This window comes from Scatophagus argus, chromosome 7 (assembly GCF_020382885.2).
Source record: "Scatophagus argus isolate fScaArg1 chromosome 7, fScaArg1.pri, whole genome shotgun sequence".
NCBI classification, from domain to species: Eukaryota; Metazoa; Chordata; class Actinopteri; family Scatophagidae; genus Scatophagus; species Scatophagus argus.
Window position 1 is genome coordinate 26,124,485 of NC_058499.1, and position 16,470 is coordinate 26,140,954.

The window sequence follows — 16,470 nt, forward strand, 5'->3', positions numbered from 1 at the left end:
TCTGCATCGGGGCTCAAATCATTTCTGCGTCAGTGACGCTGACAACCCTGACAACAACATCTGTCAAAGATTCAACATTTACAGCTGATCGCTATCCATTTTATTCAGATGTCCAATTGGGCAAGTGAATGTAAGTGATTATATTGGTCAGTACAGAAGTTAACTTTGGGGTGAACACTGTCATATATAATGTAACCTTCAATTTCCCTGGACCACTGCATGTAAGAGTCTTACTTTTTTTTTCAGGAAGCTGTTCCAACAAAGGATGCAGTTATTGGGCATGACACATACACTGACTGCCCATGAAGGCATTGGTTTGTGCAGGTCCTTTCAATTACATGGATTTTGTACAGTGTGAACATTCTTTGCTCCAACACTGTGCAAAACTGACAAGTAATAGAAAGCAATTAGATAAAACACAGTTTAAGACATTTTTGCTGACTTGTGGAGGACACCAGCCTAAATACAAAGTATAGCTGCAGTTAGAGAAATAACTGATATGATGAATAATGATGAATTCAGACTGTGCATACACCACACACATTTATTGTTTAATTTTGAAGTGAAGTGTGATTGGTTGTGTTGTCTGCGCAGTGGCAGTCAGTACAGAGCCAATCTCTGTACTGTGGCAACAAACACTTTTTAGCCGGAACACAGTCAGTACCACGATCAATATGCTGTCCATCACATAAACAGCTTGGGATCAAAAACAAAAGGAGCAAGAAGAAACAATTCAATTTCAGTTCAATTCAGTTTATTTATATAGTGCCAATTCACAACAAAAGTTATCTCATGACACTTTCCAATTTGAGCAGGTCTAGACCAAACTCTTTAATTAAATTGTAAATAGAAAACATAGAATGTTAAGATCTAGGTCTAGGATTGGGTTGTCTAATAACAGACAGAATGGTGCCAGCTGACTTGTATGAATGGGTTCAGCACAGACCAATAAGTGCACATTACAGACTACATCTGGCATACGAAATGGCTGTATCTTCACCACATCTAAGCTGCATCCAGATGCTCAAGGCTCCAATATCACTTCCTCTCCATGAGGGAGAAGAGGGGTGGATAGGGCCTCACCTCACACGTGTGCACACACACACACACACACACACACACACACACACACACACACACACACACACATGCACAGCAAGTGCACAGGATGTACATGAAATGCAGCCATACACGGACAAAATAATGTGTAGAAAATAGTGTATGTATGTTTGTAATGTTTGTTCAAAGGTACACCCCGCTGGTGTTTATACAAAATAAAAGTGACAAAATAAAAATATATACAAATAAATATTTATAATTATATTTTGTAGGAAACGCACCCCGCCCCCCGCTCTATTAAAAGAGCTGCAGTGGAGGTCTTCACCTGCTTAAAGTACCTAGAGGTGCATACTGCAAACAACCTCACTAACCCAACACCATCAATTCAATTCAATTCAGTTTATTTATATAATGCCAATTCACAACAAAAGTTATCTCATGACACTTTCCAGTTAGAGCAGGTCTAGACCAAACTCTTTAATTAAATTGTAAATAGAGAATCAACATCATTAAGAAGGCACGTCAACATCTCTACTTCCTGCAAAGGCTAAAGTGGGCTGGACTCGGCCCCTCAGTCCTCACCTTCTTCTACAGATGTGCAGTGGAGACCATCCTTACCTCCTGAAATACCATGTGGCACAGCAGCTGCACGGTTACAGACAAAAAGGCACTGCTGTGGGTAGTTAAATTGGCCCAGAGAATCATCAGCTGCAGACTCCCCACCATTTCTGACATTTACACCAGGTGCGTTAAGAAAGCATCTTGCATCATGAGAGATGCCACACACCCAGTACATGGCCTGTTTGTATCCCTCCTTTCAGGCAGAAGGATACATAACAGCCAAACAAAAACCACCAGACCATGGAACAGCTTTTTTCTGCATACTGTGAGACTGATAAACTGTACACCTTCAAGACTTACTGCACTAAAAACACTGTACACTAAGACAAGTAACATACATTATTATGCACCTTACTGCCACTGCGCACCTTACCCAAATGCTGCTGATTTACCCTGAATGCTGCTGCTTCTGCTGTTACAATCAACATAATATGCCTCTCAGGGTATACCATAATTTTCCCTTTTTTAACTCTTTTTAAATCTGTTTTATTATCTTGTTCATTTTATTGTCTTGCTTATTTTTATCTTATTTATTGCTACTGTTGTTATGCTTTATTATTATTATCTTTCTGCTAAACCAGACCCAGAGTACTGTATTTCGTTTCCATGTGTTTGCATGTGGAAATGACAATAAAGAATCTTAAATTTAAGGTGAACAGGACTGATTTTGGTCGGATCTTGGCGTCCTGCAATAAGTGGATGGCATTCCCACTCGTCATTCATTAAATTGCCTACTGCATTAATGGCAATACTATCAATCACATCAATACAATATTATCACAAAATGTATGTAGCTATTATTACACATTCGTAATGTGCATCAGGGCATGGTACTTGTTTGACAGTGGTCTACTATTTCGAAAGGTACCTGCTGTTTGGAAGCGGCTTCTGCTGCTGGACCACTAGTGGCACACAGGACTGTAACCAGACTTTTTTGACTTCAGTGACCCTTAAAGAAACTGAACCTCCAAAAGCGAGCTACATACAAGAGAAAACAATGCACATACATTCATAATAACAATTTCAATTTTGTCAACAAATAAGCCTTCTGTGGACAAAACATTGTAGTGACATAACCCCACTTTCTCTATCCTACTATTTGTAGCATGTTGTGGAGTATCTCAAAATCCATTTTGCATGGGGTGCAAAGATAGTCACGGAGTTCCCCAAGGTTCTGTCCTTGGGCCAATATTATTCACCCTTTAAATGCTCCCCATCGTTGATATTATTAGGAAACACTCCATACATTTTCATTGTTATGCAGATGACACACAATTGTACTTGTCAAACCAGATGAAACAAATCAGCTAGTCAAACTTCAGGCATGTCTTAAAGACATAAAAACCTGGATGACTTGCAATTTCCTACTTCTAAATTCAGATAAAACTTAGTTATTGTTCTGGGCCCTGAACACCTTAGAAACAAATTATCCAGTGATATAGCAATGCTAGATGGCTTAGCCATGGTCTCAAGCTCCACTGTAAGAAATTTAGGAGTTATCTTTGACCAGGACATGTCCTTTAACACACACATATCGAATATTTCAAAGACTGCAAAAATTAGGCACATTCTGAGTCAGAAAGATGCAGAAAAATTAGTCCATGCATTCATTACCTCCAGGCTAGATTATTGTAATTTCCTTCTATCAGGCTGCCCCAATAAATCTATAAAGACTCTCCAGCTAATCCAGAATGCTGCAGCAAGATTACTCACAAGAACCAGCATGAGAGATTTCTCCTGTACTAGCTTCTCTACATTGGCTACCTGTAAAATTCAGGATAGATTTTAAAATTCATTTTAAAATGAATTTTTAAAACATATAAAGCCCTGAACGGTCAGTCACCATCCTATCTTCAAGAGTTGATAGTTCCCTATTTTCCCACCAGAGCTTTGCGTTCCCAAAATGCTGAACTACTTGTGGTTCCTAGAGTCTTCAAAAGTAGATTGGGAACCCCCTTTAACCCCTTTAATTATCAAGCTCCTCTACTATGGAACCATCTTCCAGTTTTGGTGGAGGCGAACACCCTCTCTATATTTAAGAGTAGACTAAAAACTTTCCTGTTTGATAAAGCTTATAGTTAGGGCTGGCCTAGGCCGGCCCCTAGTTATGCTGCTATCACTTAGACTGCAGGGGGTTCTCCCGTGATGCACTTTCTTCCTCTCCCTCTCCTTCTGCACACATTTATGTCCCATTAATGCATATCACTAACCCAACTTCTTCCCTATAGTCCTTGTGCTTTCTCGTCTCACAGATTCCCATGGATCGTGGTTGGAGCTCCTGCTGCGATCCTGCTCGAAACTCACTGCTTTTAATTGTACAATATTGTTGTTGTTGGCTTGGTTTGGTTTTATTTAACTTTGTTCTTATTTAACACATGTCCCTTAGATGTGTATGGTGTTGTGTATATAATGTAAAATGTGTTTATAAATGTGTTCATGAATAAATACTTTTGAAAATTATATCAACATGTTGATTGTTATAATCTGCCATGAAATAGTAAAATATAATAATAACAATAACACTAACAATAATAACAATAATAATAATAATAATGATGATGTCACGTTTTGGACACAATAAATGTACCATGTAAACATTTTGGGGAACTTATTAATTGTTGCTTTTTTTTATTATTGTCTTGCTAATTTTCAAATTGAGTTTTACATTCACTTGTCCTCTACCAGCTGTCACGTGACGGACAGTGCAGGCTGTGTAAGAAGCAATTCGTTCTCGTTCATCGTTCACAGCTCAGGCTGTGTGGTGAGCAGTACGTTCGCTCTCGGTTCTCGTTCATCGTTCGTGAACGATGCTGTAAGTTTGAACAGTTCGTTTGTTCTCGGATCGGTCTCCCGTTCAATTGTCACGTGACAGGTACCTAGTCACTGTCGCGCTGTTAAACAACAATGGCAGGGAGGATGCAGGACACAAGTCACTTAATTGTGGTGTGTATTTACTTTCCCAGGTTTTCACATGGTTTGAATTGCTTGTGGCATTTTGTGTATTATACTTTATCAGCTGAAGCAAACCACATTGCCTTCTGTATTTTGTATTTGTGAACCGCGACCTTTTTTACAACACCCACAAGAGGGCTACAGGGCCACCTGCTGTAAAAATGAACGAAATGACTCAAAAAAGATTCATTCAATTTACTGTTCGAGAGTAAACGATTCGATTCAGTAAAAGAGTTGAACTTGCCACCACTAGTGCTTTGAAAAATCCAGATCAGTTTGAAAGGAGGAGGAGACGTAGGCGGAGCTTGTCAGAGTACTTTTAACTCTACTGGCATTAACTCTGGAAATTTCCACCAACGTTAGGGGGTATTTTACTCAACAAATTGTTGCAATAACTCTAAGATTGATAATATACTTTGACTGCACATTTTACTCTTTTACTGTGTGACTCTATCATCAAGAATGACGTCTTGAAAAATGACTTTCTCATTCCATCTTGAATGCTTCTTTGATGCATTTTCACTTAACTTAAAATTGTCTTGAGATATTTATCTCCCATACCCACTATAAGCCCATCCCCAATTCCATGGCTCACCTCTCACCTCATTCCCTACTTGGCTGTAAAGTCTCTCAGACCTCAATTTCTGAATTGCCCAAGATGCTTGTAGTGAGTCAGTGTAAACAGCGGCACGAAGATTCATTCTGTGGGGAACATAATGAATCATAACAATCCACCTCGTAGTTGTTTAGATATTCAATCCATACTTGGCTGTAAAGGTAGCTCTATAAATTGATGAGATAAAGTAAAACAAATAATTTCTTACACCTTGTTTATATGGCTCACACTTTGGCAGGCACTTAAAACTGTTCTCACAGATTTTCTGCAATATTATGGTAAGTGCTCATTGTATTGTGATGAAATGGTATCATGTTTAATGTTAACAAATGTGACACACTTAGCTTGTATTTTAAACTTACAATTAAATGGCACCAGTGACAAATTGTTGAAATCACTAAATAAATCATGACTAACAAGGAAAAAAAAAACCTTGTTACATACAGGTATCAAAGATTGCAAAAGCGAGAAACTGAATACTTGTTTAAATTATTCCTGACATACATATCCGAGTAATCAATAATTGATAGGTCTACAAAAAAGTTGAAGTGGGTAATAACTTTTTAAACTTTTCCTGCAGTGCTGCTGGTTGAAAGCAAGACAAGCAAAGATAAAACAGCAAAGTAGACACAGCTATTCAGAGATGAAGTAACTTTTAATGAGTCACAATAATTCACAGAGGTGCTTTAAAAGTTCACCAGATCTCAGCTTTTTAAAGACATTATATAAGTTGCCAAATTAATCTAATACATAGACATAGTATGACAGATATACAATACATTAACCAGAGAAAAAGACTGAAGGAGAGAGAGAGAAAGAGCAGAAGAGAAAGACACTGACTTCATGAGTAATGATGGTTTTAACATATTCAGCTTAAATGCATCATATGGGAAACATGATGTGGGACAACACTTACAAGAAAGAGGGAGAGAATAAAGGACTACATGAGACAGTTAAATTGAATAAATGTCATGGAAAGAGAAAAAGAGGGCAAATGCTAATAATAATAATAATAATAATAATAATAAAAATAAATAATAATAAAACGTGTTAAAAACCAAACAGTACTAGTGTCAACAGAAGTACTCACTCAGTGAAAGTTTAGGGCAGAGGGAAGAGGAAATACAGAAACTCAAGTCAAGTTGTTCCTGGCCTGGCTCCTGGCTTGGCTAAAGTTCCCAAAACAAGACAGCCTGTAGTCAATATGAAACTGTGACCTATGGAAAGAGACAATATGATGTGCCTTTGGAGTTTCTTAGAGTATATTTTGCTCTCAGTTCCTATTTTTTCCACTTGTTTTGTAGAAAGAAGATAGCAGTGCTGACAGTACAATTTAATTTGACAAAAGGTTTTGTCTGTGTGCCAATATTTTTCCACTGTTCTCCCCTCCTCTATGTCTTGTGGGGGGGTTATTCACCTTCCCTGAGCCAAACTGAAGTGGACCTGTGCTGTACTGCCTTACCTGCCGGCTATTCCCTCTCTTCTACACAGCTGTCCTGAATTTCAAGGGCTTATAGGATTTTCTGTGAATATCATTTTCTAAAATCAGTAGTAGAATAAGCTCAGTGTCATATTTAAGTGATAATCACACATGGAGGATATTTTAAGAATTAAGACTCTTGAAAAAGCAATTTGAAAAGTTTTCAGATTTGCGGAAATGTTTGTTAGATTTACTCTGCCTTTTCCTAGCAGTGTACGTATGTATTATGTACATTAGCTTGATTTCACATTGTGATGCTGATGTTGTAAATGGACCACAGAGCAAAAACACAAACAAATATACAATAAGTTGCATCATGCAACTGATTAAATTAATGTCATTTTTATGATCCTTGTGAATAATCTCACACAGTCTCAACAGAAAATATGTGTGTTCAACAATACTGCCAAGGATCGTATTTTGTCTTATAGCTATATTCATGTGTGCACTCTGTAGACACTTAATTTTTGTTGTATGCCAGAGTGAGAACACAATATAGCAGGGTCATTTGGCAACAAGGTGGGTTGTACAGTTAGTAGAAGATGCAATGGATAAAAAGTATGGACATATCTTTAGAGCAATATTAATGAACATATCAGTCCCAGGTACGTGAGCAGCCTTACGGTCCTTGATCACAAACACAATGCATACAATTTTTCTGAACATGACGTAGGAAATTATGAACATGTAGAGCAAAGTTCTAATAAAGCTGCTCCACTGGAGCTTCTGGTAGACTTCATTGCTAAACCTGGATTTCCTGGAGGACATTCAGAAAATACAAAAAAGATGCAATGTAGCATATATGACATAAAGGACAGATCCACAAAATGTTCTGTTTTGTTTTTTTGTTATGTTTTGTTTTTTGTTTTTTTTTTTACATATTTGTCTTTTTCACTTTTGTGCACAACAGGTTTCACTAACGTGGCAAACATGAAGTTGTGAATTAAACACCGGAGTAAAGAGCTACTGTAGCTGACATGAGTTCCCTGGGTTTGCTCAAACTCTATCTTCATAAATATTCATGCTTTTGAAATATAACTGTTTAGTGTGGTTATAGTTAAATCGGAAAATCACCACTTTATCATAGAAATCAAACAACAGTTTCTGAAAGGGCTTAGAAAGGCTGGAAAAGTTTTACACAAGCTCACAAGAAAACTTTGGCCTTATTTTATCCTGGCATTGTAGTTGCAATTTGTACATGAAGGTATAATTGACTCAAAAGCCAAGGCTGCACATGGAAGTTATCTCCCCAGGCCGCACAGGTGCTTGTAGCTGTTCAGTCATTATACATTTTATCTATATTACAGAGTTAAGGCCCTGGGTGGTGGGGGGTATTTGGTCAGTAATCAGCATGTTTAAGTGGGTGGTTTCCAACCCAAGGTTTCCCCTCAAAACATTGTAAACAAATGATTGTAATTCACCTCATATCAGTAGTATTAACATTGTGGTTGACCACTGTACAGTTTAGCACTGGACTTTCTTGTGTTAAGCTAATGAATTAAGAGCTGCCTTTTGATTTTTGTTTTTTGTTATTGAGTTAAAACTGCATTTAACAATGGTTTCAAGATGTAAGCTTAAAATTTTGAGCCATGGGATCACTGACTCAATGCTGAATTAACCTTTGCTCAAAGACCTAATGTTTATGTTAATGTTTTGCCTTTTGCCAGAATATCAAACCATGTCTAATCATTTTTAGTCAGTGATGGGAACATTTATAGACTAAAAAGCCTTTTTTGATCATAGTAAAATTACAAACCAAGTGGCAAAACTATGTAAAGTGGAAAACAGTTGTAACCTGTAAATGTAAACTCCCACTAAACAATTGCAAAAAGCAGCAATGTTGGTTGTAGCACTGATGCTCTCACCTACCTCACTCCACACACAGAAGTTCACTGACAGTGTAAACATAGAAAGTGATTTAAGTCATCTTGGAAGAGTTGGAGTTTGGAGGTGGAATGTGGAATATCTCATTTCAGGATTTGTCAGGTGCTCTTCTTAAAAACGCTATTCAAAGTGACTCTCAGGGTCAACGGCAGCAGTGGATGAGCAAGCTACAGAGTAAATAAAGGGAGCCAAGTTAGCAGAAACAAAGTGGTGAAACATTGTTTGTTCTAAATGTTCTAAAGCAACAAAACAACCCTGTGGGAAGGCGCTGGATTTTATGTGAATGCAGCGAAAGCACACACTTTTTTCCATCTGTTCTGTGTAGCCAGCTCTTCATCTGTGTGTGTAGTTCAGCTTGGAAAAATATCATAGAATCCTAGAAACATGTGAACTCGCTCCAGTATTTGAATGTTTGCATTTGAATACATCCATCCATCCATCACAGCCTCCTCCCCATGCAGACTTTCTCTCTCTTTATACTGCATCACCCAACTTCCTCCTTTGTTCTTGCATTAATTACTATGACCACAACCTAAAAATTGGTTTCATTTCCCTTTAAAAAAAGCAGCCAGTGTTTTTTTTTTCCTAGTGAGGAGGGTTGGGTGTAAAAATAAAAAACAAAAAACAAAAGAAAGGATCCCAAAATGGCTAAATAAAAGATATATGTGCAGTATAATGAAATAGTAACAGCTAAGATAAACAACTAATCAGGTCTACACACAGCATTTGTGGACACACAGAGAAACTAATATCAATCTTTTTATCTGCCTCTGGGTGGTGAATGGCAAACAAAAGTAAATGTTGAACTGTTCCTTTAAGACTGAAGCACATTTCAGATCTTGGATCAGTTCGTGCACTCTGAGGAGGCTAACAGAACATGGGCTCAAAAGCTAGATCTTCCTTCTATTGTCCTGATGAATAATCAACCAAAAGAATATATATATATATATATATATATATATATATATACATGTGTGTGTACACTATATTGCCAAAAGTATTCGCTCACCTGCTTTTACACGCGTATGAACTTAAGTGACATCCCATTCTTAATCCATAGGGTTTAATATGACGTTAGCCCACTCTTTGCAGCTATAACAGCTTCAACTCTTCTGGAAAGGCTTTCCACAAGGTTTAAGAGGGTGTTTATGGACATTTTTGACCATTCTTCCAGAACCACATTTGTGAGGTGTGTTGGAATAGGAAGGGGCTATCCCCAGACTGTTCCCACAAAGCTGGGAGTATGGAATTGTCCAAAATCTCATGGTATGTTGAAGCATTCAGAGTTCCTTTCAGTGGAACTAAGGGGCCAAGCCCAGCGCCTGAAAAACTACCCCACACCAAAATCCCCCCTCCACCAAACTTCACACTTGGAACAATGCAATCAGACAAGTACTGTTCTCCTGGCAACCACCAAACCCAGACTCATCAGATTGCCAGATGGAGAAACATGATTTGTCACTCCAGATAACGCGTCTCCACTGCTCTAGAGTGCTTTACACCACTGCATTCAACACTTTGCATTGCACTTGGTGATGTATGGCTTGGATGCAGCTGCTCATCCATGCAAACCCGTTCCATGAAGCTTCCTACGCATTGTTCTTGAGCTAATCTGAAGACCACATGGCGTTTGGAGTCTGGAGTGATTGAATCTGCAGATAGTTGGCGATCTCTGCTCACTATGCGCCTCAGCATCTGCTGACCCCGCTCTGTAATTTTACGTGGCCTACCACTTCATGGCTGAGTTGCTGTCGTTCCCAATCACTTCCACTTTGTTGTCAGTGGTATGATAACGAAGTGTTCCCAATCACTTCCACTTTGTTATCATACCACTGACAGTTGACTGTGGAATGTTTAGTAGCGGGGAAATTTCACGCCTGTGGACTTGCACAGGTGGCATCCTATCACAGTACCACAGTGGAATTCACTGAGCTCCTGAGAGTGGCCTATTCTTTCACATGTTTGTAGAAGCAGTCTGCATGCCTAGGTGCTTGATTCTATACACCTGTGGCCATGGATGTGATTGGAACTCCTGAATTTAATTATTTGGATGGGTGAGTGAATACTTTTGGCAATGTAGTGTATGTATATATGTACAACAACATGTCAAGAAGCTAAAAACAAACTTGGGCAATAAATAACAACAGGAAAATTTACAGTATATACATTCTTTTAGAAAGCATCAGTTTTGTTCAGTTATATCACAACTCAAAAAATAAGCAGTTTTTTGAGTTGTGATATAACTGGAACTGGAAAAAGTTATCCTTAAAGAATACCTCCCATCTTTTAATGCTATCCAGTGGCAGAGTAATTCAGTGGATTTGAGGCAAGACTTTCTTTGATTTAAAATAAAAATAAATAGGAAATAAATGTTTAGAATAAGGATTTAAAAAACAAATGAAACAGAAACTGTACTTACACCTTCGGTATTTTTGTCAAACTGGTTACAAAAAAGTTTTTTTGCAATGCATAGAGTGCTGAAACTAAGTGTGTAGGAAAAACAAGGAAAGTTAACAACTAGTGTATATTTTTAAGCAGGTAAACAAATGGTAAAAGTGCTCTTATTTTGAAAGATCATTGTTTTGTTTTGCTTTTTGTTTCCCATGTTCGGAAGAAGTAGGAGGCACTTAGGTCCATCTCTAAGATGACAGACAATCACTCAGGCCGCACTTCCAGACTCAGGATTAAAAGATTTGGTCAGGTTCTTACAGAAGAGAACAGCTCATTTGGCTAACATGAGGCCAATACTCAAAGGTGTATGTAATGTATGCAGGCTTTGCAGATGAAAACAACAAAGTGCTGACAATGAAATAGCACTTAAGAGCTCAGTGGCTTCTACGCATAACATCTTTGACTTGTGCACACTGTTCTTTCTTGTTGACCTATACTGTGTTTAAATGAATACTGTCAAAAAATGACATCAGTCCTACAGTTGGTCATATGAACAGTGAATTCCCTTAATATTAAGCCTGAGCTGCCTGGTCTTTCCTATATTGATTGCTGATGCATATACAGTTCAGTTCCTCTCTTTATGGTTTTACCAAGAACCACAAGTAAAAGATTAAAATCATCACTTAAATGAAACATTCCATCAAAAGCTGTTTCACACAAAGAACACAGTTAAGCACAATGTGGTTCAACCAGTACAATCTGGGACAGGATATCTGAAATACAGCCATGCTGAACCACTCTACCAGGCTGGTTTGGGCTTTATCAAGAATTATAATTAACCAGAGCTGCACTGATTTAGACAGGTTGAAATGAGAAAGCATAGAGTAGGACATGGTACCTAAATGATTAAGATTAGAAAACCCATCAGACCAGCACATTCAGGTTAATGCAGCTCAGTCTAGTTTGACACAATCCATACTTAACAGCCAAGTCTTTTCGGTCATGAATTCATCTGAAAAGGACCAAGACTGGACCACACAAGCCCAAACCCAACAATTTAGGTAAGGTCGAAGACATTTCCTTTGATTATAAAGTGATACAATGCAATGCAATCCAGTTCATTCAAATCCAGTTAAACTGTATTACTGCATTTCAGTTAGTTCATTCTTCTTCTTATACGTCAGGCAGGTGGATGCAAGGTCCTTGCTTAATCACAATTCACATGGTCCATTACAGGGTATGCTGTGATTCGAGAACAGACTTCCACTTCAAGGCAATCCATTTTCTTCTGATCCAGTGAGCTGATTTCTCCTCCAGTGATAATCTAGTCACACCTAAAGTACATCCCATTCCTTTCCACTTGAGCCTATTTCTATCCCAATATGTCTAAGTATACTGGTGTGGCTTTCATCAGAGTAAACAGCATTTTCTGAATGTCCTTAATGTTGAGGCGCTGTTGTGGCTCTCTCTGCCAGCAGCCCAGCATAATGTCGTAGACTTCCTTGGGACAGAGCCTTGGTCGCTCTAGTACTTTGCCCTGAGTAATGCACTCTATCACCTAGAAGGATGAAGAGATGCATTGTTAAACAAACATATTACCTTTGAACCTTGGGTAATGCTGCTTCATTTGATGGGCACAAACAGTAGTCGTAATACAGTAGTCAGGATCAAAACTAAACAACATTATAGAGAAATGAGTGATCACAGCCAATAATGAACTGTATAGTGTCAAGCACTTTTCCTTTTGAGTCTTTATCTGACTCTTAGTCATTTGTATCTTTCAGACTTATTGTTATTTTCTGTTTAATACAAAAGGGAGTTTAGTGTAACAGATACAACTGTATTGCATTTTCAATATATTTATCATCTTATCATCAAAAAAATAGCAAAAAAGAGCAATGAGATACTCATTTGATTAAATTAGCCGTGATGTGACCATTCCACTTTAAGTATGCGAAATGGGTCTTTGTTAATGTCATACAAAATCCAGTGTTTCTGTGATTGGCTGACACGATCTGCACAGTCCAGAGGAGAGGTATGTATGTATATATATATACAGTATATACAGAGTCAGCCAAAATAATGTATACACACATCAGGACAAGAGGGTAATGCCATCTGTTGGGAAAACATCTTACAACAGTACAGTATTGTCGTAATTTGATCGAACTTCGAAAGAGGTATCTTTATGCATGATGTTTCCTGAAGGTGTCTCATTGCTGGATTTTGTGTGAATTAGCCAAAGTGGACACTTTATCCTGTCTGCTGTACATGGCCATCTCTGTGTCTGTGTGTAATTCAGCTTCGTAGTCGAGTTAGGTAGATGCTATTTTATGTTTATGTTTATTTTTATATTTCTTATATTTTCTATCCCGTAACTCTTATTCCAGTGCTGTTCTTGTACCCTACTGTTGCAATGCTGCAATTTCCCCTTTCCGCTTTCCGCCTTAATTTACAGTACCTCAAAAAAATAAATAAATAAGTGGACCTGCCCTTCAGTGCCACTGTTACTGATATGAATGTTGGCCCTACAAAAATCAGTCCAGGTAACTAAAATTTTCAGTTATTCTAGTCTCTATGGGTTTGTTACAATAAAACAGAATACAGACTAATAGTATACATAAATAAGTTTTAGTGTACCTCATTATTGGCGAGCTGGAACCATGGCTGTTTGCCGTATGTGAAAATCTCCCACAGAATGACTCCAAAGCTCCACACATCACTCTCTGTGGTGAACTTCCTGTACATGATACTCTCTGGGGGCATCCAGCGTATAGGTAGCATGGTGTGTCCTCCCACCTGAACACACACATACACAAATAGGAAAAGATGTTTTCAAGAATAACATGAAAATGTGTACAATACAGTATTCCTGGTTGTACATACATCAATTCAGAAAGTTGTCAGTGCTGCATCTTGCTTGGCTGTCTTTTGAATGTCCATTTGAATTGTTATGTTTTTCAAGCCCTCCTTTTGCACCATCAGCTTGCCAGGTATTCCATTACGCATGATTTTTTTGTCAAATACATATCATTTTGCACTGAAGAAAAAGTTCAGAGAAATGGATAACGGAGTTTCTGAAAGCAATAGTTCACTTGGGAGCCCTCAGTAGAACAACACAGAGACATACAGTTACTGAAGCCAATGACCTCATGTTGAGTGTTCCAGTCTACAGCTACCAAATGCAAATGTAATACTCAGAACCAACTCCAGACCTTTATCTGCTTTATTTGTCATGGACCAATGAGACAACAGGCCATACCTGACCATGAAAGTGCTTGTCGGCCATTTGTTCCATCATTTTTGAACCACCAAAAATGGGGAAAGTGTATAAAAAATGGCTGTACATCCTAAATGAATAATGCCACACTTTTGTTAAACCCATTGAATTAAAGCTGAATGTCTTCACTTGTTCACATCTGATTTCATTTAAAATTCAGTGTGGTGACTTAGAGAGTCCAAATGCCAAAAAACCTATACTTTTCCCAATATATATGGACCTACACACTACACAGTTTATTTTCAAATAAAGTAACATTAGACATCATATTTATTTTTCACTTGCCCCATTGGAGAACTGCATGAGGCATTTCACTTATCTGAACACAGTTCACTTGCCCGGGGATGTTAATGCTGACCTCTGCCTTGGCATATTTATTGATTTAGGGCCTAACTAATGAAGAGTATATTTAATCTATCCATTTGTGGGATGGATGTAGGCATGCCACATTGACACGTCACTGTCTACCCAAGCAACAATTTCACCATCATTGTCATCGCTGTTTACATCTCCCCGTCAGCTGATGCAGCAGTGGTCTGTGAAGTCGTCAGCTCCACTGCGGCCAAACTACAGACTGAACACCTGGATGCATTCACGGTTATTACAGTTATTACATTTTAATCATGCTTCACTGGACAAAACCTATATAAATAACTATAAATAACTTTCACCAATATGTCGACTGCCCCATCAGAGACAATAAGACGCTGGATCTCCTGTATGCTAATGCCATGGATGCATATGACACCACAGCCCCCCCCCACAGCAGGTCAGACCACAACTTGGTCATGATGACTCCCAAGTATGTCCCTCTTGTGAAGAGGCAGACCGTGCACACCAGGACGGTGAGGAGGTGGACACAGGAGGCAGGACTGCTTCGAGTCAACAGACTGGGATGTACTCTGTGAGCCACATGGGGAGGACTGACTGCATCACTCAGTACATCTGATTCTGCGAGGACACCACCATCCCAGCCCGGACCGTGCACTGCTACTCCAATAACAAGCCCTGGGTCACCAGTGACCTGAAGGCACTTCTGAACAAAAAGAAGAAGGCTTTCAGGTCTGGAGACAGAGAGGAGCAGAGGAGGGTGCAGCATGAACTGTAAAGACAACTACAGGAGAATGGACAACTACGGGAATGAAACACATCACAGGGATGGTGGGGGACAGGCAAACATCAGGGAGCCTGGATAGAGCAAACCAGTTCAAACTGTTTTTTAACAGGTTTAACTCACCTCCTGCCACCCCATCGACACCCCCAGCCTCCCACACACCCACACTGTCCCAAATGGGTCAACCCAACCCCCAGCATTCTCCTGTACAGCACCTCATCTTTCTTCCCCACCTCCTCCTCCTCCACGGAAGACATCATCAGCCCAACAGTGACTACAGGCCAGGTTAGGAGGCAACTGGAAAAACTACATCAGCGGAAGGCTGCAGGTCCTGATGGCATCATCCCTAGGAAACTGAAGACCTGTGCCAGCCAGCTGTCTCCTGTACTGGGACATCTGTACAACCTGAGCCTGAGTCAAGAGAAAGTCCCGACACTGTGGAAGACGTCCTGTCTGGTTCCAGTCCACAAGAGGTCGAGGCCATCTGACCCGGCAGACTACAGACCAGTCGCCCTCATGTGATGAAGGTCCTAGAGAGGCTGTTCTTAGCCCAGCTGAGGCCACAGGTGAGGATGTTTCTTGACCCCTTACAGTCGTGGATCAGCGGTTAGGGTGTCGGACCCGTAACCGGTGGGTTGCTGGTTCGATTCCCCATACCGGTGTCCATGGCTGAGGTACCCTTGAGCAAGGTACCTAACCCCCACTGCTCCCCGGGCGCTGCACGCGGTCGCCCACTGCCCCGGGTTTGCTGTATGTGTGTGCACGTCACTTGGGTGGGTTAAATGCAGAGCACGAATTTCATTGGAGTGAGTTCCCTCCAATGACAAAATATGTCACTTTCTTTCTTTCTTTCTTACAATTTGCCTACCAGCCCCATTTAGGAGTCGACGATGCTGTCATCGACCTGCTGCAACGAGCCATTTGCATCTGGATGGTGGGGGAGGCACTGTGAGGATCACATTCTTTGATTTATCCAGTGCTTTCAACACCATTCAACCTCTGCAACTGGGTGAGAAGCTGCGGTTGATGGGTGTTGACGACGCAAGGATCTCCTGGATTACTGACTACTTGAC

The 16,470-nt window shown here is 39.6% G+C and overlaps 1 protein-coding gene across 1 annotated transcript in view; it reads right to left on the minus strand.

Annotated features, from left to right (window-relative positions):
* Positions 1-11,738: 11,738 nt before the first annotated feature.
* The window catches only part of LOC124062040 (NT-3 growth factor receptor-like), a 161,525-nt gene continuing 156,793 nt past the window's right edge, over positions 11,739-16,470 (minus strand). Inside the window, exons 17-18 of the mRNA XM_046394470.1 lie at positions 13,644-13,802; positions 11,739-12,561 (exon numbers count right to left, since the gene is read on the minus strand). Coding sequence (XP_046250426.1) covers positions 12,376-12,561; positions 13,644-13,802 — 345 coding nt within the window. The 3' untranslated portion in view covers positions 11,739-12,375. The remainder of the gene's footprint in view (positions 12,562-13,643; positions 13,803-16,470) is intronic.